This window comes from Barbatula barbatula, assembly GCF_947034865.1.
Source record: "Barbatula barbatula genome assembly, chromosome: 1".
NCBI classification, from domain to species: domain Eukaryota; kingdom Metazoa; phylum Chordata; class Actinopteri; order Cypriniformes; family Nemacheilidae; genus Barbatula; species Barbatula barbatula.
The window spans coordinates 22,371,563-22,388,754 of NC_136766.1; the positions used below are offsets into that span (position 1 = coordinate 22,371,563).

The window sequence follows — 17,192 nt, forward strand, 5'->3', positions numbered from 1 at the left end:
AACAAGCCTCAGGTTATGCGCAGCCGAGGGATAATGGAATGACAAATGACGATAGTAGTCAAAAGTGCCTCAGAACTGTTTGCTTTCCTATTTTCTGCAAAATATCTTCTTTTGTGTCTAACCGAACAAAAACATTTATAATTTCTTAAAATGGTAGTCAGTGTGGTCCAAGAGCTGTTTGATTATAAGCATTCTTTCAAATATCTTGCTCTGTTTTGATCAGTACAAATAAATTCATACAGATTTGGAACAACTCGGGCAGTAGAAAATGATGACAGAATTCAAATTTTTTGGAGAACTGTTCCTTAAGGTCAGTGTCATTGAATATAAGCGCTTGAACGTTACTTTACTGTAAAAAACTTAACAAATCGATCCACCAGACATCACAATATACACAGATATTGTTTTAACGTCAACACTGTGATGTATCTTTGTTAAATTCTCTCTTTTTCTGCTTGTACTGTCCATATTTGCAACCGGGTCAGATTTTTGAGTATATAATTGTTGCTGTTTTAATTTGTTGTGAAGAAAGGCTTCTTGACACAGTTAGACTGTACTCAAGATGGAAATGTTTATAAATTATTTTATTTTGTGCTTTCCAATGAATCAAGTGATTTACATTTTATTGGAGTTATTTTCATTTTGTTGAGTTAGCACCTTATTTAATATTCCAATTTAATGTTTTTCAAAATAAGAGGAATGTTTAAAATTCGTTTTTTTAGTTAAAAATGTGAAATAATTGAACTTGTGTGTTCTCACCTCTTGACAAATTACATCACAAAGTATGTTTTAAATACCTGCATTTCCTGCAAAATCTGCAAAAGTTTGCCAGGAGCTGTTGGATTTACTTATATACCCTATAAAAACGCTGAGGTAGAATTTGTTCAAAAGTTTCCAAAACTATTAAAACAGTTGGGTTGTTTTTATGTATAAGAATTGTTGTGCCAGTATGGTTCATACTGAGCTTGTATTGTATGATTGGACATTGTTGAAGTGCCAAGAACTCTTCTTAAGGAACGTTCTTTTGGCACTCCTTTGTCATTTAGATATCTGATGAAGCAAGACCATGTTTGTTTTTTCCTCTATGTAATGCCTTGTCTGAATGCCGTGATTACATCACTGTTTAAGCTCACTCAAGTGTTCAGAGATGGTGAGAATGTGTGTGGTGTTGATTATTGGATTGTTGTACTTGAACAAAGAGGTTGAATAAATGCAGTCAGGGCATAAGATGTCTTGTTTATTATTATTTTTTGTTTATTATTATTTTTTAATCACAGAAAATATTTTCAGTGAAAATATAATTTATTTTTAGATACTCACATACATCTGCTCATTACATTTATTCCCCCAATCATGACACAATTCACATAAAAAATTACAAAAAATGTTTAAAAATAAGTTACGGAAACTAACAATAGTAACAGAAATTTTTGATTTTCCTGTTACTGCACATACTCCCAAAGACACATTCAAAGTCAATAAATATAGACAGAAATGTTCGCATATCAGCAGATCAATGTCAAAAACATCTTCAAAATGATGTAGATGTTAGCACACCTTTGTCGGTCTTGTCAGAATCCAAGTTTTCATTCGGATGATCTGTGAAAGAATTCAGAAATACTATAAATATATTGTAGATCTCCTGTTCTCTTCTTTATTTGCACTCCCTGTTTCCCTGGGTCCTCTTAAAATTAAATAGTTTATATACATTTTAAACAGAAGGGAAAAGGGAAAATAATCAAATACCTGTTTTCTTCAGCTCAAGTTTCTTTGCGTCAAAACTCCTCTTTTTGTGGCTGTTAAAAATGATACCAATGTTTTATGAATTTGCCTTCTTAATCATAGATAAAGCAGATGTGATTTTTGAAATGACCTTTACCTGCATTTCTTGCAAATGCAAGCAGTCGCAGTGATTATGAGGATGATGCCAAGTGGAACGAAGACTCCAATCAAAATAATACTTGTTTTATCTATTTAACAACAGACATTGAAAACGTGTTATCACATTATATTAATACATCATAAACGTGCAAATGCATGCTCTTTGTAGAGCTGTGTGTTTCTATAACTGTTATTGCAGTACTTTTTCAAGAGGTTTTACCAAAGATAATCTGAATATGTTTTTTTTGCACTACTTACCTAAGCCGTCATCAGAGGGGGTTTTAAAGATCTCACAATCTTTGCCCTCAAAACCCTCGGAACAATGGCAGATATACCCAGAACCATCTGATGTCTCAACACAGGTTCCATCATTCAGACAGGGTGAACTCAAACATTGACTCACTGAGAGAAAAGACAAAAACCACATCAGAATATTGAGGCTTAATAAGCACCTGTTTCTAACATTGATGTAAGTTAACCGAACATTAATATTATAATAATGTAACATTCAATTCAATAGTACTATCTAGTCATTTGCTAGATCCTAAATACGTTGTACCTATAAAGTTAACCTTGTCCTTCAACTGTTGTATAAAGCACTCTATCATGCATTATCACATTTGTGATAACATTAAAAGTGTCAATATGATGTAGTACTCACCTTTATAACAGTCACGTTTGGTGTCAAACACAGTGCAGATCTCCGTGTCTCCACAGGCCTTTGGTTGGCACACAGCACCAGTGGGGGTACATTCACAACTCTGTGAACAATCCTCTGTCACAAACGTGTCCCTCAGCTGTGTGTAAAAAAATGATGGAGAAACATGATCAGCGAGTGCAATGTCTTCCATCCTTCTGAGAATTTCTTATCTTCAACTCTGTTGTATTGTACATGCATGGAAAGGCTCACCGTATAGTAGCGGCCCAGGTATGTACATCCGCACTGGTTGAAAGGCACACAGTCGTTTTCGCTCAGAACAAAGCCAGGAGCACACTGACATCCCTCCACACAAACTGTCTGTTCACACTCTGAGGGGGCTGCCAGGTCTGCACAGGACGCTGGGCATGGTGTCATGCAAGTGGAATAGTTGCTGTTTGGCCCACATTCAAGCGCTAAAGGTAGACACACATATACACTTACAAGACTTACATATGTTTTTACATCTTTTTTTTAAATTCATTTGATTCAGTTCAGTTCTTTTTGTGTTTTAGTTGTGCTTTAACAGATATCATTTGAATATTTTTAAATATTAGGGTTAGTTTTCTTTTGCCTAGTCTATACCGACAAGTCATTATTAAGATTTCAATATAAATGTAACTGTTTCTCATCAAATGTAATAAAGTCTTGTTTTAACTATACAATCTACAGAGTTTTGCACCCGTAATGATTTTTAAAATATTTTTAGGGCCGTTTACATGTTTGTGGTAGAGGAAAGAGTTAACACTTTACGTGTTTTTAATGTGTTCTCAGAAACTAAGAAACACAACTGAAAACTGAGCGATGAAAGATAAACTCTGCGCAAACATTTTTGGTAACACGTTACAATAAGGTGCTATTAGTTACCATTAGTTAATGCGTTAGGCAACATTAGCTAACAATGAAAAATTTATTTTTTCAGAATTGATTAATCCTTGTCAATGTTAGTTGATGTCAATACAGATATTCATGTTAGTTCATGGTGCATTAACTAATGTTTACAGTCACAACGTTTGATTTTAATAATGTTTTAGTAAATGCTGAAATGAACATGAACAAATATTAATAATGCTGTAGAAGTATTGTTCATTGTTAGTTCATGTTAGCTAATGCATTAACTTATTGTTAACAAATAGCACCTTATTGTAAAGTGTTACCAAATGTATTTGTGTTATTGATATCTAGTGGCTTACATTTCATTTGATTTATTGAATGAATGTAGATTATAAAGTTTTATTTCAGTTTTTATTTCATTTTAAATTGACCATGAAAATGTTTTCCACACAATAAGAAAAACTGTATAACTTTAAACTAGATAAGTCTATCAACTTTTTTAAATGATGTGAATGAGTATGTCATACTGCATCCAATCTGTTGTCGCCATGGTGCCAGTTCGACCCCCTCATCTTGGCAAGCTCGAGCATAGACAGCGTAATTTGCACACCGGAGAACTTCACTGCCCTGCTCTGCGCACAGGTCAAACACGCAATCCCTGCAACAAACGCATGTGTATTATCACTTTACACACTGGAGAATACACCCTCTTCCCACTTAGTTATTCCCTCTCTTTCATTACCACACAGTTACACCAGAGGAGATAAACACATATGAACTGGTATTACTCACTCTTGGAACATGTCTGGAGGAATCAGAGCATTGCAAGCAGCAAAAGGACCTGTGGGGTCACTGAGGGCCCCGCATTGTTTATTCCCATTCAGTTCAGTCAGCTGAGCTTCAGTGCAGCCCGTCGTCTCAAAACCTGAATCTGGATCTGCTTCCACTTCACGCCTAAAAGAGAGCATTTAGAGATTGGAGCTTGTTATTAACCTTAGGTTACTTACTTTATTACTACAAAGAAGACACTTGGTTCATCTGCAATATAATTTATTTTATTCCTATTACTCATTATTTAAAGGTTGAAAAGATTTCTTAGAAAAAAATCTATGTACATATTTTCTAACAATGAAATTTTAATGAAAAAATGTTGGAACATAATGACGGAAAAACAGCCAACCAACACCCAGCAAAAACCGGGAACTTCAAAACAAGTTAAACCTATACCAGGCTGCATTGTGTAAAATGCATTTCATATAGTTAATGTGAAAACAGCTTTTGTAAATCTCCCTTACTTGTGCAGATGCACCACTTTTGGTATTGGTGTGGTTTGAATATGCGTCACTTGTTTATCATTTACTCTCCAGCTGTCTCCAAACTCATTGAGGCTGCGGACAATTGTTCCGTCTGGTTTTGTGTACTCATTATTGGTGCGTCCATCATAATTTCCACACAATCCCAGCACACGAGATTTGTATATACTGGGCAGAGTCACCACTTAGGAGAAAGGAAACCGAGAAAGAAACAGAGTTGAAACAGAAGCAATCTTAGCGTGAAAATACTTGACAGCTACAATGTACAGTATATCCATGCCCTCTGCTAATGTGCATCCCCTACCTGCTTGGGTATTGCCGTCAAAGCGCACAGACAGGCCAAAGTCAGTTGAGAGCATAATAAAGCGAGACTTTGTTTTTATGCTAACGCCCCGTGTAGGAGAGTAGGGTGGAGAAATATTTTCACCGTTGATCTAATAGAGGAAAAAAAAAGTTCTTTACTTCTTTATCTATCACCAATTTTTTTTATTATTTCTAAACTTTAAGAGATTTTATGTAGGCATTTTTTGTACAATGGTTTGTCATAAAGCTATTTTTTTTTTCAATCCCTTGACTCCCTCACCAGCACTTTCTTCTTTTGCAACATGCGAACAGTGATGCCATACACGTCCACATAGACCTCATGCAGGAGGGACACCCGACTCAGGCCTCCTCGCCGCTGATTTTTGCCACGGACTGTGAAGGGTGTGAGCGTGCTGAGTGGCTGTTTGCTTTGTGTCAATACATAGGTATACGGTCCTTGATAATGGTGATTAAATTTGTCAAAGGTGCGATAGTGAGGGTCTCCGGCAATATTGCAGTCATCGAATTCTATGAGATGTGGAAATAATACTGAGTCAGCAACTGTCTATTGTAATAAAAAAAGAACTAAACTATTACCATTACACAGAATATAAAACATATTATATAATACAAGCATGTATTTTATTATTTATTCTCTGAAAAAACTTTGTACTATTTGAGCTTGTTCTGAGTATTTGTCATTACACTCACTTTCAGGTTTGCAGTACCGGTCTCCCTCACTGTCCAGACCACAGACCGAGTTATCGTCACATTCGAATAGCTTACATGACAGCACCCCTCCAAGGCTGCAGATGCAGTTCTGGCTGCAGTGCTCTGTTAGCCACGAATCTCCCACCTGAAATATAATAATGCCATTAATGCAACTTGTTATTATGTAAATGATGATATTGAAAATATTTTACACTACTACAGGGTTAAAAGTTTTGTTTAAATGTGATTTTTTTCCCACTTACATCATGGTATTCTCCATTGCTGTCAACACATCCACAGCTTGCTAGTGGGACACACTTGTCATCACTAAACACAAAACCTGCATCACACTGACAGCCTTCTACACAGCTGTTGGGTGGCAACGGGCAGAATATGGGAAAGAGATCAGCACAAGTGGGTGGACATGGCACCGCGCAGTCTGAATAGTGACTGTTCGGAGGGCATGGAAGAGCTGCAAACACACAAAAGAGAGACATTTCCTGAGGCTTGGTTTTATCAACATCATCTTTTTCCTCCTTTTTATCATAGCCAGATTGTTTCGTCTCATATCACCCAGCTCTATCATTCTCATTACATCTCTTCCTCATCTGCCTCTTTCACTTACGGCAGAAGGTGTTGTTCCTCCAGCTGATCGTGACTCCAGCGCTCTGACAGGCCTGTGCGTAAGCCTCAACGTTATCGCAAAGCGTGGACTGCATGCCATCGTATTCACACATGTCATAAATACAGTTGCCCAGGAAGGCCTCTGGAGGAATGAGAGAGTGACAGGGCTTGAAGCGATCGGACAGAATAGGCTCTGCACATAGTGACCTGTAGATTTCTTCCTCGTCCTCTTCACAGTTGGGATTAAGATCAGGTCGTGGATCAGGCTGGCAGCTGTGGATGGAGGAAAGAGAATGTAAACTAGTCTAAAATAGACAAAGCTAATTTATAAGGTATTCAAATTATACATTTGATCCATTTCTTTGTTTATTTGAAATCAAGCCCATGTTTTATTATTTTTCTGGTTTTTACCCAGGATCGCTGTCTCCTTCCGCCTTCCAGCTATTACCAAGCTCTATAACATCTTTGGCGGGTTGGCCGTTGGGCATCAAGTTATCATCAGAGGAATTTCCGTTGTAGTTACCGCACATTCCACACACCTATAGTCGGAAAGTAAAGAGACAGGAAAAATGTACCTTAATGCTTTTGAGCTACAGAAAGAAAAGGCAATAGTCTGGACATATCACACTCTGTATATAGTACAACACGCAATGAAGGTGAGCATATTCTTTATGTGTCCAGTTTAGTACCTTGTTGAAATAGTCTCCAGGCACTGTTATTTCAATGTGGTGCACGCCGTCAAACTTGACAACCAGACCAAAGTCAGTGTCAAGCACGATGTTTACTCCACTAGTAAACACTCGTGCTTTGGCTTCAGTGATGTCATAGGGGGTCTTTATCCTACGATCATTTAGCTAGAAGAGAAAATTTTGCTCATTAATAAACATTTTTTATTTAGTATCAAATTTATTTTCATTTCACATGATCCAATCTTTCTCAATGTACTTGTCTTATCAGAGGAAAGCATTCACATGCAGCATGGTTAAATACAATCCATCTCATCTTTATATCCAGAGGTCTTACCAATACTCTGCCACTTTTGCTGAGAGTGATGTTGGCATTGGGCAGGTAGACGGTCACAGAGCGCACATACGAGGCTTCCGGCAGGCCGCGTTCTTCGTTCTTAGCAACTATGGTGAAAGGCGTCACCATGGAGCTGTTGCATATAGCCACTAGCGTGTAAGTGCAGGTACCCATGTAGGTGTGCATAATGCCATCAAAGGTGTAGTAGTGAGGATCACCAGCGATGTGACAAATGCCCACTCCTGCACATTTGGGATGTGGCAAGGTTAGAGAAATAAGCAATATTCTTATTCAAACTACAGTGTGCATTCATTACCATTGCATGATTTCTAGAAAGTAATATACTTTCTCATTTTCATGTATGCTTGCACTAGTTTAAATACATATGCTAAGATCTAACGAAGTTGTTCATTATCATTACAGTTTATTGATGATAAATTTGATTCAGGGCAATCCAGGCAGGTTTAGTTCATTTCAATTGCTTCATTTAAAAATGTGTACCTGTGTTCACACAGCCCAGTTGACCTTCATTGACCTTACATTCCTGAGCAGGACCACATTCCCATGCCTCACAAGTCACAGTATTGAAAGGTGAACACAAACAGCGCTCTGTGCAGTCATCTTTGGTGAACCATCTGTCCCCAACCTGAAAAACAGAGAAACCTTTTAACTTTTAACATTTAAACACCTTACAGGCATTTAAAAAAATCAAGCCTGCAGTGATAACAACATTTTGTCCTGTGTTTTTATTTATATACGATTTAAACATTGTGTAGCCTATAGGATGTCCCGTGTAGTAGTTTATGTGCAACTATGCAATTAAAACCCATGCAAACATAACAAATTGCTTTATGATAGCTGTCCACTGTGATCTCTATGGACAAAAGGGGGGACATTCTATATATTTTTAAAGGTCGAATTGACTTGAAGTATTTCAAGTTATAAATCTGAGAGGAGTTTTAATAAAACAAATGTTTAAAACTTTATCTTTATTGGAATTACTATTATCAGGGCTGGATTAGCAGTTTTGAGATTTGAGCTTCTTCGCATTCCGTTTGACTTTATAGATAAAACCTTTGCGCTTTCTAAAATATTGGCATTTTTTTGCATCTTTGGTTAAATAGTTAAAAAATGTCCCCCGAGTAGACTCCCCAATATGAATCTGCCATTTCCACTTTTAACTATCACTCATTTGAAAACTTACAGGTCTGTAGTTGTTGTCTCTGTCAGTGCAGCCACATTGGCTGAAGGCCACACATTTGTCTCCACTGAGTACTAAACCAGTGTCACACACACATCCCTCAACACAAGGCTCAGAACAGGTGCCTTCAGATCCAGGGTCCTGACAACTGGCCGGGCACGCTGAACCGCACGGCTCATAGTGACTACCAGCCGGACACTTAATAGCTGGGATAAACGCAAAAGATAGAGTGGTGTTAAATGAGCCATGCTATGAGGCGGAGGCAATTAAGAAAAATGAATGGAAAGAGTGAGAAAAGAATAGGCAGGGAAATAGGCAGGAAATAGTTGACCATGGGAAGGAGAGAGACAAAAGTACAAATCTTTTAAGACATCCATTAGTAAAACAAAAGAGACATACAGGATTCATTTAACACTCTCATTGAAGAGGGAGCATTGTAAGCACTACAAAGACTGAGTTTTAAAAAGGTTACCAGGATACAATACTTGCGGGCCACAACACTTGCGCACACACACACACACACGCACGCAGACACACACACACAATTCAAATGTCCTCAACTATGTTTGCACCATAATTGTAAGGACTTTTTCTGATATTTAGCCCATGCACGTATAGTCAAATCTTCACACATAGACAGATACACATGCATACTCAAACACTTACGGCAGAAGGTGTTATTTCTCCAGTTAATTGGCACCCCAGCCTGAGCACACATGTCAGCGTAACTTCCGATAGCTTGGCACAGCGCCACAGCACTGCCACCAGTGCCACACTGATCAAACACACAATTCTCAAAGTAAGGATTGGGAGGCACCACTGCGTGACATGGCTTGAAGATTCCTGGGAAAGAACAAAAAGCCTTAATCCTGAGCAAACAGGTGTTATAGGTCATAAAACAGCCAGTTTGTGTAAAAAACTAAGAAGGGAAAGGCAATAAACAGATGTGCTTGTATATTCCAAGATGCATAAGGATTTGCCACAATGCCATTACATTAGATTATTTTTTGATGTGTGTATCGTGAGGTTATTGGTAATACAATTTACCAAAATCATTGGAGTCAAAACAGCTAAAATAATTACAGGAAGTTACATTCATAGGGAACAAAGAAAAGCTGGACAAAGAAAAGGTGACACTAAAGTTAAATTCAGTGTGATTATATCCTGCCACTGACTTTAGGATTTATCCTACTGTATGTTGATTTAAAAGATGTAAGAAAGGAATTAAATGAACAAAGACATTTGAAATGCTATGACAGCATTAATTTGTCTGTTAACGCGTGTCTTACCTTCAGGGTCACTGATCATGCCACAGCTGGTAGGTTTCTGAGCTTCGTTCTGGATTTTATCATCACATTCAATGTCTCCGCCACCATGAGAACAACTGTGGAAAAAAAAGAGTATACACACTCTTAAAATTATGTTAATTTCAACACATTGTTTGTGTTATCCTCTTAAGCACATTAAGTGCTGAAAGTACTAAAACAAAACATGTTGTCCCTAAAAATAACACAGAAACGTGTTCAGTTAAGGACAAAATGTGTTGTTTTTAACACAACTGTATTCAGGGTGCATACATTTATCTTAAATAAGTAAAACGGCTCTCATTTCTTTTTTTTTCAATTTATGCCCTATATAAAAACAAGTTATACTTACTTAGGTCTGTCATCAGGCACCTGCCAGCTTTCTCCAAGTTCATTGGTGCTGTCGGTTGGTTTCCCATCTGACTTGATGTTGTCATCATTTGGATTACCATTATAGTTTCCTATCGAAAATTTTTGCAATTTTAAGAATAAGGATGAAAAAATGACATGTGGTTGGAGGTATGGTGGTGTAAACATACAGTTCCAGAAAATTTTAAAAGTTCTTACCACAAAGTCCACATAACATGTCGCTATAAGAGGAAGGAAGTGTAACATCAGCATGTTGATTTCCATCAAAACGGACACGTAAACCAAACTCTGTGTTCAACACCACAAATTTGCCACTGAGGAAGATCTTAACTCCATTCGGAAGATTGACAGGCACAGTGACCTGAACTCCATTCACCTACAGGAAATACAGATAAGTGAATGCACTATTGTTGTAATGTGTTTCTCTCACAAACGTCAGAAATGTCCCTTACCTGAACTTTGCGGCCCTTGCCCAAAATGAGCTTCATATTGTAGACATTGATGATAACAGATCTTACGTAAGACACTTTCTTATTATTGTCTCTGTGCTCGTTCTGTGTCTCAACAGAAAAGTAAGGCAAGCCGGAGGTCTCATTACAAAGCTTTGTGAGAGTGTAGGAGCAAGCTCCCATGAAATGATGTACTTTCTTATCAAAGGAAGTGTAATGAGGGTCACCAGAGACTGAACAAATGCCTGTACCTACGATTAAGATAAAAACAGAACAATCAGTCCCATATCTTGTACTCCTGATTAACAGATATATTTGCATATACTGCATGTGTAAGTTTAGGCATGATTTGATAAGCTATGTAAACTGACGGACCAGTACATGTAATTTTACTGACAGATACTGCTATTTTTTTACCAAGAGGTTTGCAGCCATAGTCTCCATCCTGAAGTTTGCAGATCTCAGTAGGCAGACAGCTGGTGTTATGACACTGAATAACTCCTCCACCCTTACATGAACACTTCTGTGTACAGCCCTCAAGATACCAGCTATCATTCACCTAAATGAGCACAATGATAAAAATAAGTGAGAGATCTGTCCAGTCAAACTCATTGATAAACATATTTTCAAAAAGTTATACAAATAAAAAAGTGTTTAAAAGGCGCAATCTTTGTAATGAAACTCACAGGGTGGTAGGAGCCTGAGGAGTCGACACAGCCGCAGTCTTTAAGAGACACACATTTATCATCACTCAAGATGAAGCCAGGGTCACATTCACAGCCTTCTACACACTTCTCACTACAGCCTGGTGGTCCATTGATACCCAGACATGTCTCTGGACACGAGCTCACACATATGGAGTAATGACTGTTTGGGGGGCATACCAGAGCTGGAAAACAATCAGAAAAAATTACACAATTATGCACATACAATATTTATATAGACATTAAAAGCCTTTATATACTTTAATCTGTGTGATAGAAGAAATGAAGACTCACGGCAGAAGTCTGGCTCCCTCCATTGATGGACAGGTGCACCTGCACTCAGGCAAGAATCAGTGTAGGCTTGAAGCTGATCACAAAGCATCTGCTGCTGTCCCTGATAACGGCACATATCAAACACACAGCTCTGGAAGAAAGGCTGTGGATCCACCACCTTTATACAGTCCCTGTGAGGAACGTTTGTGACAGAATGTGTACAATGGTTAAACACTGAAAGGTTTTTGTAGTCTCATGTTTTAAACAGTAAAAAATACTAAGTCTAACCTAAAAGGGCCATTGTTGTCAGTTATTTTGCCACAGTTCTCTGGGTTTGACACAAGATCCTCCAGCTGAGGATCACAGGGTGTGTCAGGCCCGGTGTCAGGCTTACACCTGAAAAAACAACAACATTGGTTTTGAATTCATCGTCGGGGCATATGGGATTGACCGTATTCCTAAAACATTGCTTTTTCTCTGTAGTTTATAAAATGAGGAGGCGAGAAAACTACTGACGTTTCGTCTTCATCTTCATCAGTTTGCCAGCTGTTGCCAAACTGATCTGAACTGTCGGTTTGAGAGCCGTCTGGCTTAGTGTAGTCATTATTGGGGTTTCCGTCATAGTCCCCACACAGGCCACACATCTGATCATAGTAGGAACTGAAAAAAGTGGAAAGAGATTAAAAGATATTCAATCCTCCAGAGATGTTTTTTGATTTGATACTATGAGATTTACTTTTGGCCTATAACCCTAAAAATCTATATTTTGGCTTAAGTGTTTCTTGTGAAATGCTTAAGAGTGAATAATGTATAACAAGGAAAGCTACAGTACCTCGGGACACTGATCTTGGCATAATGGTTGCCGTCCCATTGCACCTCCAGGCCGAAGGATGTAGTGAGGATAACATATTGACCAGCAAGAGAGAGAGACATGAGAGGAGATGGGGAGTGAGGAAGTGAAACCCTCTGTCCATTCACCTGAATGTGTGAAGAGCAACAGAGGTGCATTGAATGCAAACGTTAGCTTTGACAAGAGGAAATCAGTTTTTTAACTCAAGATTACAGAACATCTTCACTAAATGATGGTTGACTTTTGACAGAAGCTGTGGATACTGACCAGAGTTTTCCTGCTTTTCATCATTGTCACAGTGACTCCATTGACAGTCACATAGAGTTTCCTCAGGTAAGAAACACCAGAAACTCCTCTCTCTTCATTTTTAGCCTCAACTGAGAACCAGGGGCCTAAAGGTCCAGAAAAAAAACATTGATAATAAATCTCTTCACATGAACAAGGATGTTTTTGTGTGTTCCTCAATAACATAATCGATGAGCAGTTTAATCTTTGTAGGATGTTGGTTTGAATTCTGGTTTTGCTCACTGCTTACCAGTGTTGTTTTTACAGGTACGTGCCAGAGTGTAGGTGCAAGTGCCCATGAAGCTGTAGAATTTCCCATCAAAGGTGTTATAATGAGGGTCACCAGAGATAATACAGTCTTGATAATCTAGAGGGTTGAAACAAAGTACAAAACTGAGTATTTTTGAAGGATCATATGTGATGCGTTCTGTCTTACATATAATGCAACCTATTATGATCATATGGTTATAAAAAGTGCGTAACTCTGACCTTCTGGGTAACAGCCGATGACTCCACCCTGTACATCACATTGCTGCTTGGGGGGGCAGCCTGCAGCATTACAGGTAACAAATGGAGCCTCACACTTACACAGTAGCTCACAGTCTTTAGTGTAAAACTCTTCACCTGGCTGAAACCATTGTGAAAGTTAATACTGTAGGTGAATACAAAGGTGAAACGTCTTGTTTACTATTCATAACAAATTCTCATTTTTATTTCCTCACCTGGTAGTACTGTCCATTACGAATGCAGCCACACGTATCTTGTTTCACACACTGTCCAGCACTGAGGACATACCCAGGATTACACAAACATCCTTCAGAACAAGGTCCAGTGCACTGATTTGGTGGAACTGGGAAACAGGACGGCTGACAAACTGGGACGCACGAATCAAAGTGACTATTGTCTGGACATTTCAGAGCTGTAGAAGAAGACGGTGTTAAACTGAAGTATATTGTACTCTTAACAATGTAGTGAAAACATTATACAAGAAGAAATGCTGATAACAAGAAAGTCATTTGTTATTTTGACTTACGACAGAAGGTACTGTTTCGCCAGGATCCAATTGTGACACCACGTTGCTGACATTCATTGATATACGCCTCTATTGCTTCACACAATGCAGACTGAGCACCATCCAGCTCACACACATCAAACAAACAGTCTTTGAAGAAACCCTACATAGCATTAAAAGTTGGTATACATTACATGCCTAAAGAATTATGCATTACTACAAATGATATGAATTGACTTTACTCACATTGGGGTTGACTTTTGGATGGCAAGTAGCAAATGGACCTTTGGTGTCCAATATGATACCACAGTAAGCAGGTCCTTCATACAAGTCCAGCTCAGTATCTGTACACCCAGGAGATGGATCGACATCTGTTTTATCACACCTGAAGGAAAGAATCAAAGGTCGGTCATCTGTGATGGACAAGACAAGTTTGTTTAATAACACTTTGAACATTGAATGTTGTCTTTCACAGTCAACCACCAGGTACTTCTGTCAACCCAGCTCGAATCCTCTACATCTCACCACTGCAGTACCTCAGGGTTCTTTTCTTGGGCCACTTCTCTTCTCCATTTCCGTGTCATCCCTAGGCTCTGTCATTCTAAAACATGGCTTTTTCCGACACATAGATCTACCTTTTCTTTCATCCAGAAAATCCCACAAAACCTGCCCGCATCTCTGCATGCCTGGATGACATCTCTGTCTGGATGAAGGACCACTACCCCTACAACTGGACCTCTCCAAGACAGAGCTACTTTTTTCATCTCAGCCACTCTTACGACTAAGCGCAACCTCTCCAAACAGTTTGGCTCATCTACTATTACCCCTTCCAAAGCAGCCAGGAACCTTGTGGTGGCAAGGGGCGATCATTTTAAATTCATTGACCACATTCTTGCACCATCAAACCTCTACAGGTGGTTCTGGAAGTGGCAGCAAGACTGGTCTTTAATGAGACAAGGACAGCCCATGTCACATCCCTCCTCATCAGTCTGCACGACTGCCAGTTGCAGCCCGGATTCTAGGTTCACTCTCTAGGTTACAGGACACCACCGGCATTGTTGAACTCACTTAGCCAATCGTACTTGCCACCCAACTGCCTGCATTCTGCTAATGAATGTCTACTAGTGGTGCCCTCCCAGAAATGCATTAAATCTCGATCGAAGTCCTTTTCCTGGATTGATTCCGTTGGTAACTAGCTGCCCATTCATAGCAAAGGAGCGGAATCCTTACCCATTTTCAAGAAACATTAAGACTCTTTCATCAACAAGCACTTACTCTCTACTCTATCATGTCAATTCTTAAAAGATCCTACTAGCTAAGTATATTGTGTTAAGCTAATTGTGCACAGTTGTGATGCACTTGTACTTTTTGTGCTTTTGCTGTCGTGAATGTTGCATTTTTTTGTCGCTTTGGATAAAAGGGTCTGCTAAATGACTAAATGATGTCATTAAGTGTAAATGTCTTACTCAGGGTCTGTGTTCCAACTGTTACCAAAGTCCTTAGGGCTTTGGGCAAGTTCACCAGTGGGGGTACGGAAGTCATCTTTAGGGTCTCCATTGTAGTCTCCACACAGTCCACAAAGTTTGTCCTCATAGCTGTAAAACGATGTAGATACATTTAAAATACCATGAAAAAATCTTATAAACGAATGTTAAATCAATCATACTCACTCTTTGATAACTTTAATGTCCATATAGTGGTTTCCATCATAACGTACAGTTACTCCAAAGTTTAATGCAACTGTGTATTGTGTTCCAGACTTGAAAATGTCAACACCAGTTACAGGAGTAACAGGTATATTTACATTGGTACCATTCACCTGAAAAACATCATACAACATACCGTACATCTGAATGTGTCATTAAATATGAAGTACTATACATGTAGAGATATAAAAGTGAATAGACAAGACCGTGTGTACATCATCAGCAGTGTTTTACCTGCACAATCCCTCCTTTCAGAATAGACACTTTTACTCCCAAAGCATGAACATGAACGGCTTTTACATAGCTGATACGAGGATTGTTGAAGCGATTCTCATTGTCTGTGTATACAGCAAAGTACGGCATATCTGTGCTGTTACAAAGTTCAGACATCAAGTAGGTGCAGTTCCCCATGAAGTCATAGCGCTTTTTATCAAAGGTGGTGTAATGGGGGTCACCAGAGGAAACACAGGTCGAGGTTCCTGTCAGGTACAAATGATCAGTGTCAAACACATTGAAAACACATTTGACCTTTTGAAAAGTGTGTACAACCTTTATATAGACAGCTGTCATGATTCCGCTATCATGTCATGTTTATTCTTGGTCTTGCAGCGGAGTCATGGCATAGCCTTAGGTTTTGTGTGAGAAAGACATGGCTTTGTTTTGATTCTGACATGCCATGTGCTTTCTCGTGTCTCGTCAGTGTTTCCCGCCATCTCGTTTCCTCGTTAACCTTCCCTGAGTGTTTCAGTACCCGCACCTGACCCTTGTTAATTATCCTTTGTCTGTCTCCCTTTAAAACATCCTCGTGTTCATTGTCTTGTGCTGGTTCGTTGTATTTGTTACCCCGTACTAGTAGCCTCGTTGACTTTCCTAGAAGCCTTGTCGTGTATAGTACTTAAGTTTATTCTAGTCTTTGTGAGTGTTTGTTTAGTCTTAGTGTTTTATAGTTGAGTTCTAGTTGAGTGTTTAGTTTTCAGTTTATCAGTTTATGGTGTTAGTTATTGTGTACTGTCTTTTTACCCCCTCGTGGGTTTTTGTTTTCTGTATTTATTAAAGTCTATTTGTTAACCCCTTCATCCCCGTTTCGCTGCCTGCAATTGGGTTCTCACACAGTTCATAACAGACAGCAATGGGTTTGTAAGTTGCTCAAATTAAGTCGTAAATCAAGGTTTCATTTATTGTGTTATAAGGGGAGCTTGTCGTTTCCTGTCATACCTTTAGGGTAGCAGCCGTGCACTCCACCAACCTCCCGACATTCTTCTGTCACAGGATCACAGCTGTTGTCCACACAGTCAAAAGTGTAGTTGCCAACACAGCGACACAACTTGGAGCAGCCGTTTCCAAATATAATTTCACCAGGCTGAGTGTAAACACAGACTCAGTTTAGAGCAAAGAGTTTGATCACAAGTAAAACACTAATGAAGACTCACATACCTCAAAGTAATTGTTGTCTCCATCTAGACAGCCACACTGTTCAATAGGAACACAGCGCCGGCCACGGAAAACAAATCCTGGTTTACAGAAGCAGCCACTGATACATGAACCGCTGCAGTTTGTTGATGGCTTGTTGCAGCTGGGAATACAGGCTGGACCACATTCAATGTACTCCGAATCTGGAGGACATGTCACTGTTGGAAGACATGAAGACTTGTT

The 17,192-nt window shown here is 38.9% G+C and overlaps 1 protein-coding gene across 1 annotated transcript in view; it reads right to left on the bottom strand.

Annotated features, from left to right (window-relative positions):
* Positions 1-1,219: 1,219 nt before the first annotated feature.
* Positions 1,220-17,192, bottom strand: part of zanl (zonadhesin, like) — a 40,601-nt gene continuing 24,628 nt past the window's right edge. The window contains exons 65-105 of the mRNA XM_079482348.1: positions 16,974-17,167; positions 16,755-16,899; positions 15,774-16,018; positions 15,504-15,652; positions 15,300-15,428; positions 14,080-14,218; positions 13,855-13,996; positions 13,544-13,740; positions 13,311-13,449; positions 13,072-13,188; positions 12,804-12,928; positions 12,519-12,664; positions 12,203-12,346; positions 11,975-12,082; positions 11,708-11,877; positions 11,396-11,598; positions 11,127-11,268; positions 10,713-10,960; positions 10,459-10,636; positions 10,244-10,352; positions 9,877-9,971; positions 9,254-9,430; positions 8,591-8,793; positions 7,888-8,032; positions 7,387-7,628; positions 7,053-7,217; positions 6,775-6,902; positions 6,365-6,636; positions 6,003-6,211; positions 5,740-5,884; positions 5,309-5,556; positions 5,030-5,159; positions 4,708-4,909; positions 4,205-4,366; positions 3,940-4,070; positions 2,792-2,994; positions 2,543-2,678; positions 2,140-2,283; positions 1,880-1,970; positions 1,747-1,796; positions 1,220-1,599 (exon numbers count right to left, since the gene is read on the bottom strand). Of these exons, the coding sequence (XP_079338474.1) occupies positions 1,532-1,599; positions 1,747-1,796; positions 1,880-1,970; positions 2,140-2,283; positions 2,543-2,678; positions 2,792-2,994; positions 3,940-4,070; positions 4,205-4,366; positions 4,708-4,909; positions 5,030-5,159; positions 5,309-5,556; positions 5,740-5,884; positions 6,003-6,211; positions 6,365-6,636; positions 6,775-6,902; positions 7,053-7,217; positions 7,387-7,628; positions 7,888-8,032; positions 8,591-8,793; positions 9,254-9,430; positions 9,877-9,971; positions 10,244-10,352; positions 10,459-10,636; positions 10,713-10,960; positions 11,127-11,268; positions 11,396-11,598; positions 11,708-11,877; positions 11,975-12,082; positions 12,203-12,346; positions 12,519-12,664; positions 12,804-12,928; positions 13,072-13,188; positions 13,311-13,449; positions 13,544-13,740; positions 13,855-13,996; positions 14,080-14,218; positions 15,300-15,428; positions 15,504-15,652; positions 15,774-16,018; positions 16,755-16,899; positions 16,974-17,167 (6,515 nt within the window). The 3' untranslated portion in view covers positions 1,220-1,531. The remainder of the gene's footprint in view (positions 1,600-1,746; positions 1,797-1,879; positions 1,971-2,139; positions 2,284-2,542; positions 2,679-2,791; positions 2,995-3,939; positions 4,071-4,204; positions 4,367-4,707; positions 4,910-5,029; positions 5,160-5,308; positions 5,557-5,739; positions 5,885-6,002; positions 6,212-6,364; positions 6,637-6,774; positions 6,903-7,052; positions 7,218-7,386; positions 7,629-7,887; positions 8,033-8,590; positions 8,794-9,253; positions 9,431-9,876; positions 9,972-10,243; positions 10,353-10,458; positions 10,637-10,712; positions 10,961-11,126; positions 11,269-11,395; positions 11,599-11,707; positions 11,878-11,974; positions 12,083-12,202; positions 12,347-12,518; positions 12,665-12,803; positions 12,929-13,071; positions 13,189-13,310; positions 13,450-13,543; positions 13,741-13,854; positions 13,997-14,079; positions 14,219-15,299; positions 15,429-15,503; positions 15,653-15,773; positions 16,019-16,754; positions 16,900-16,973; positions 17,168-17,192) is intronic.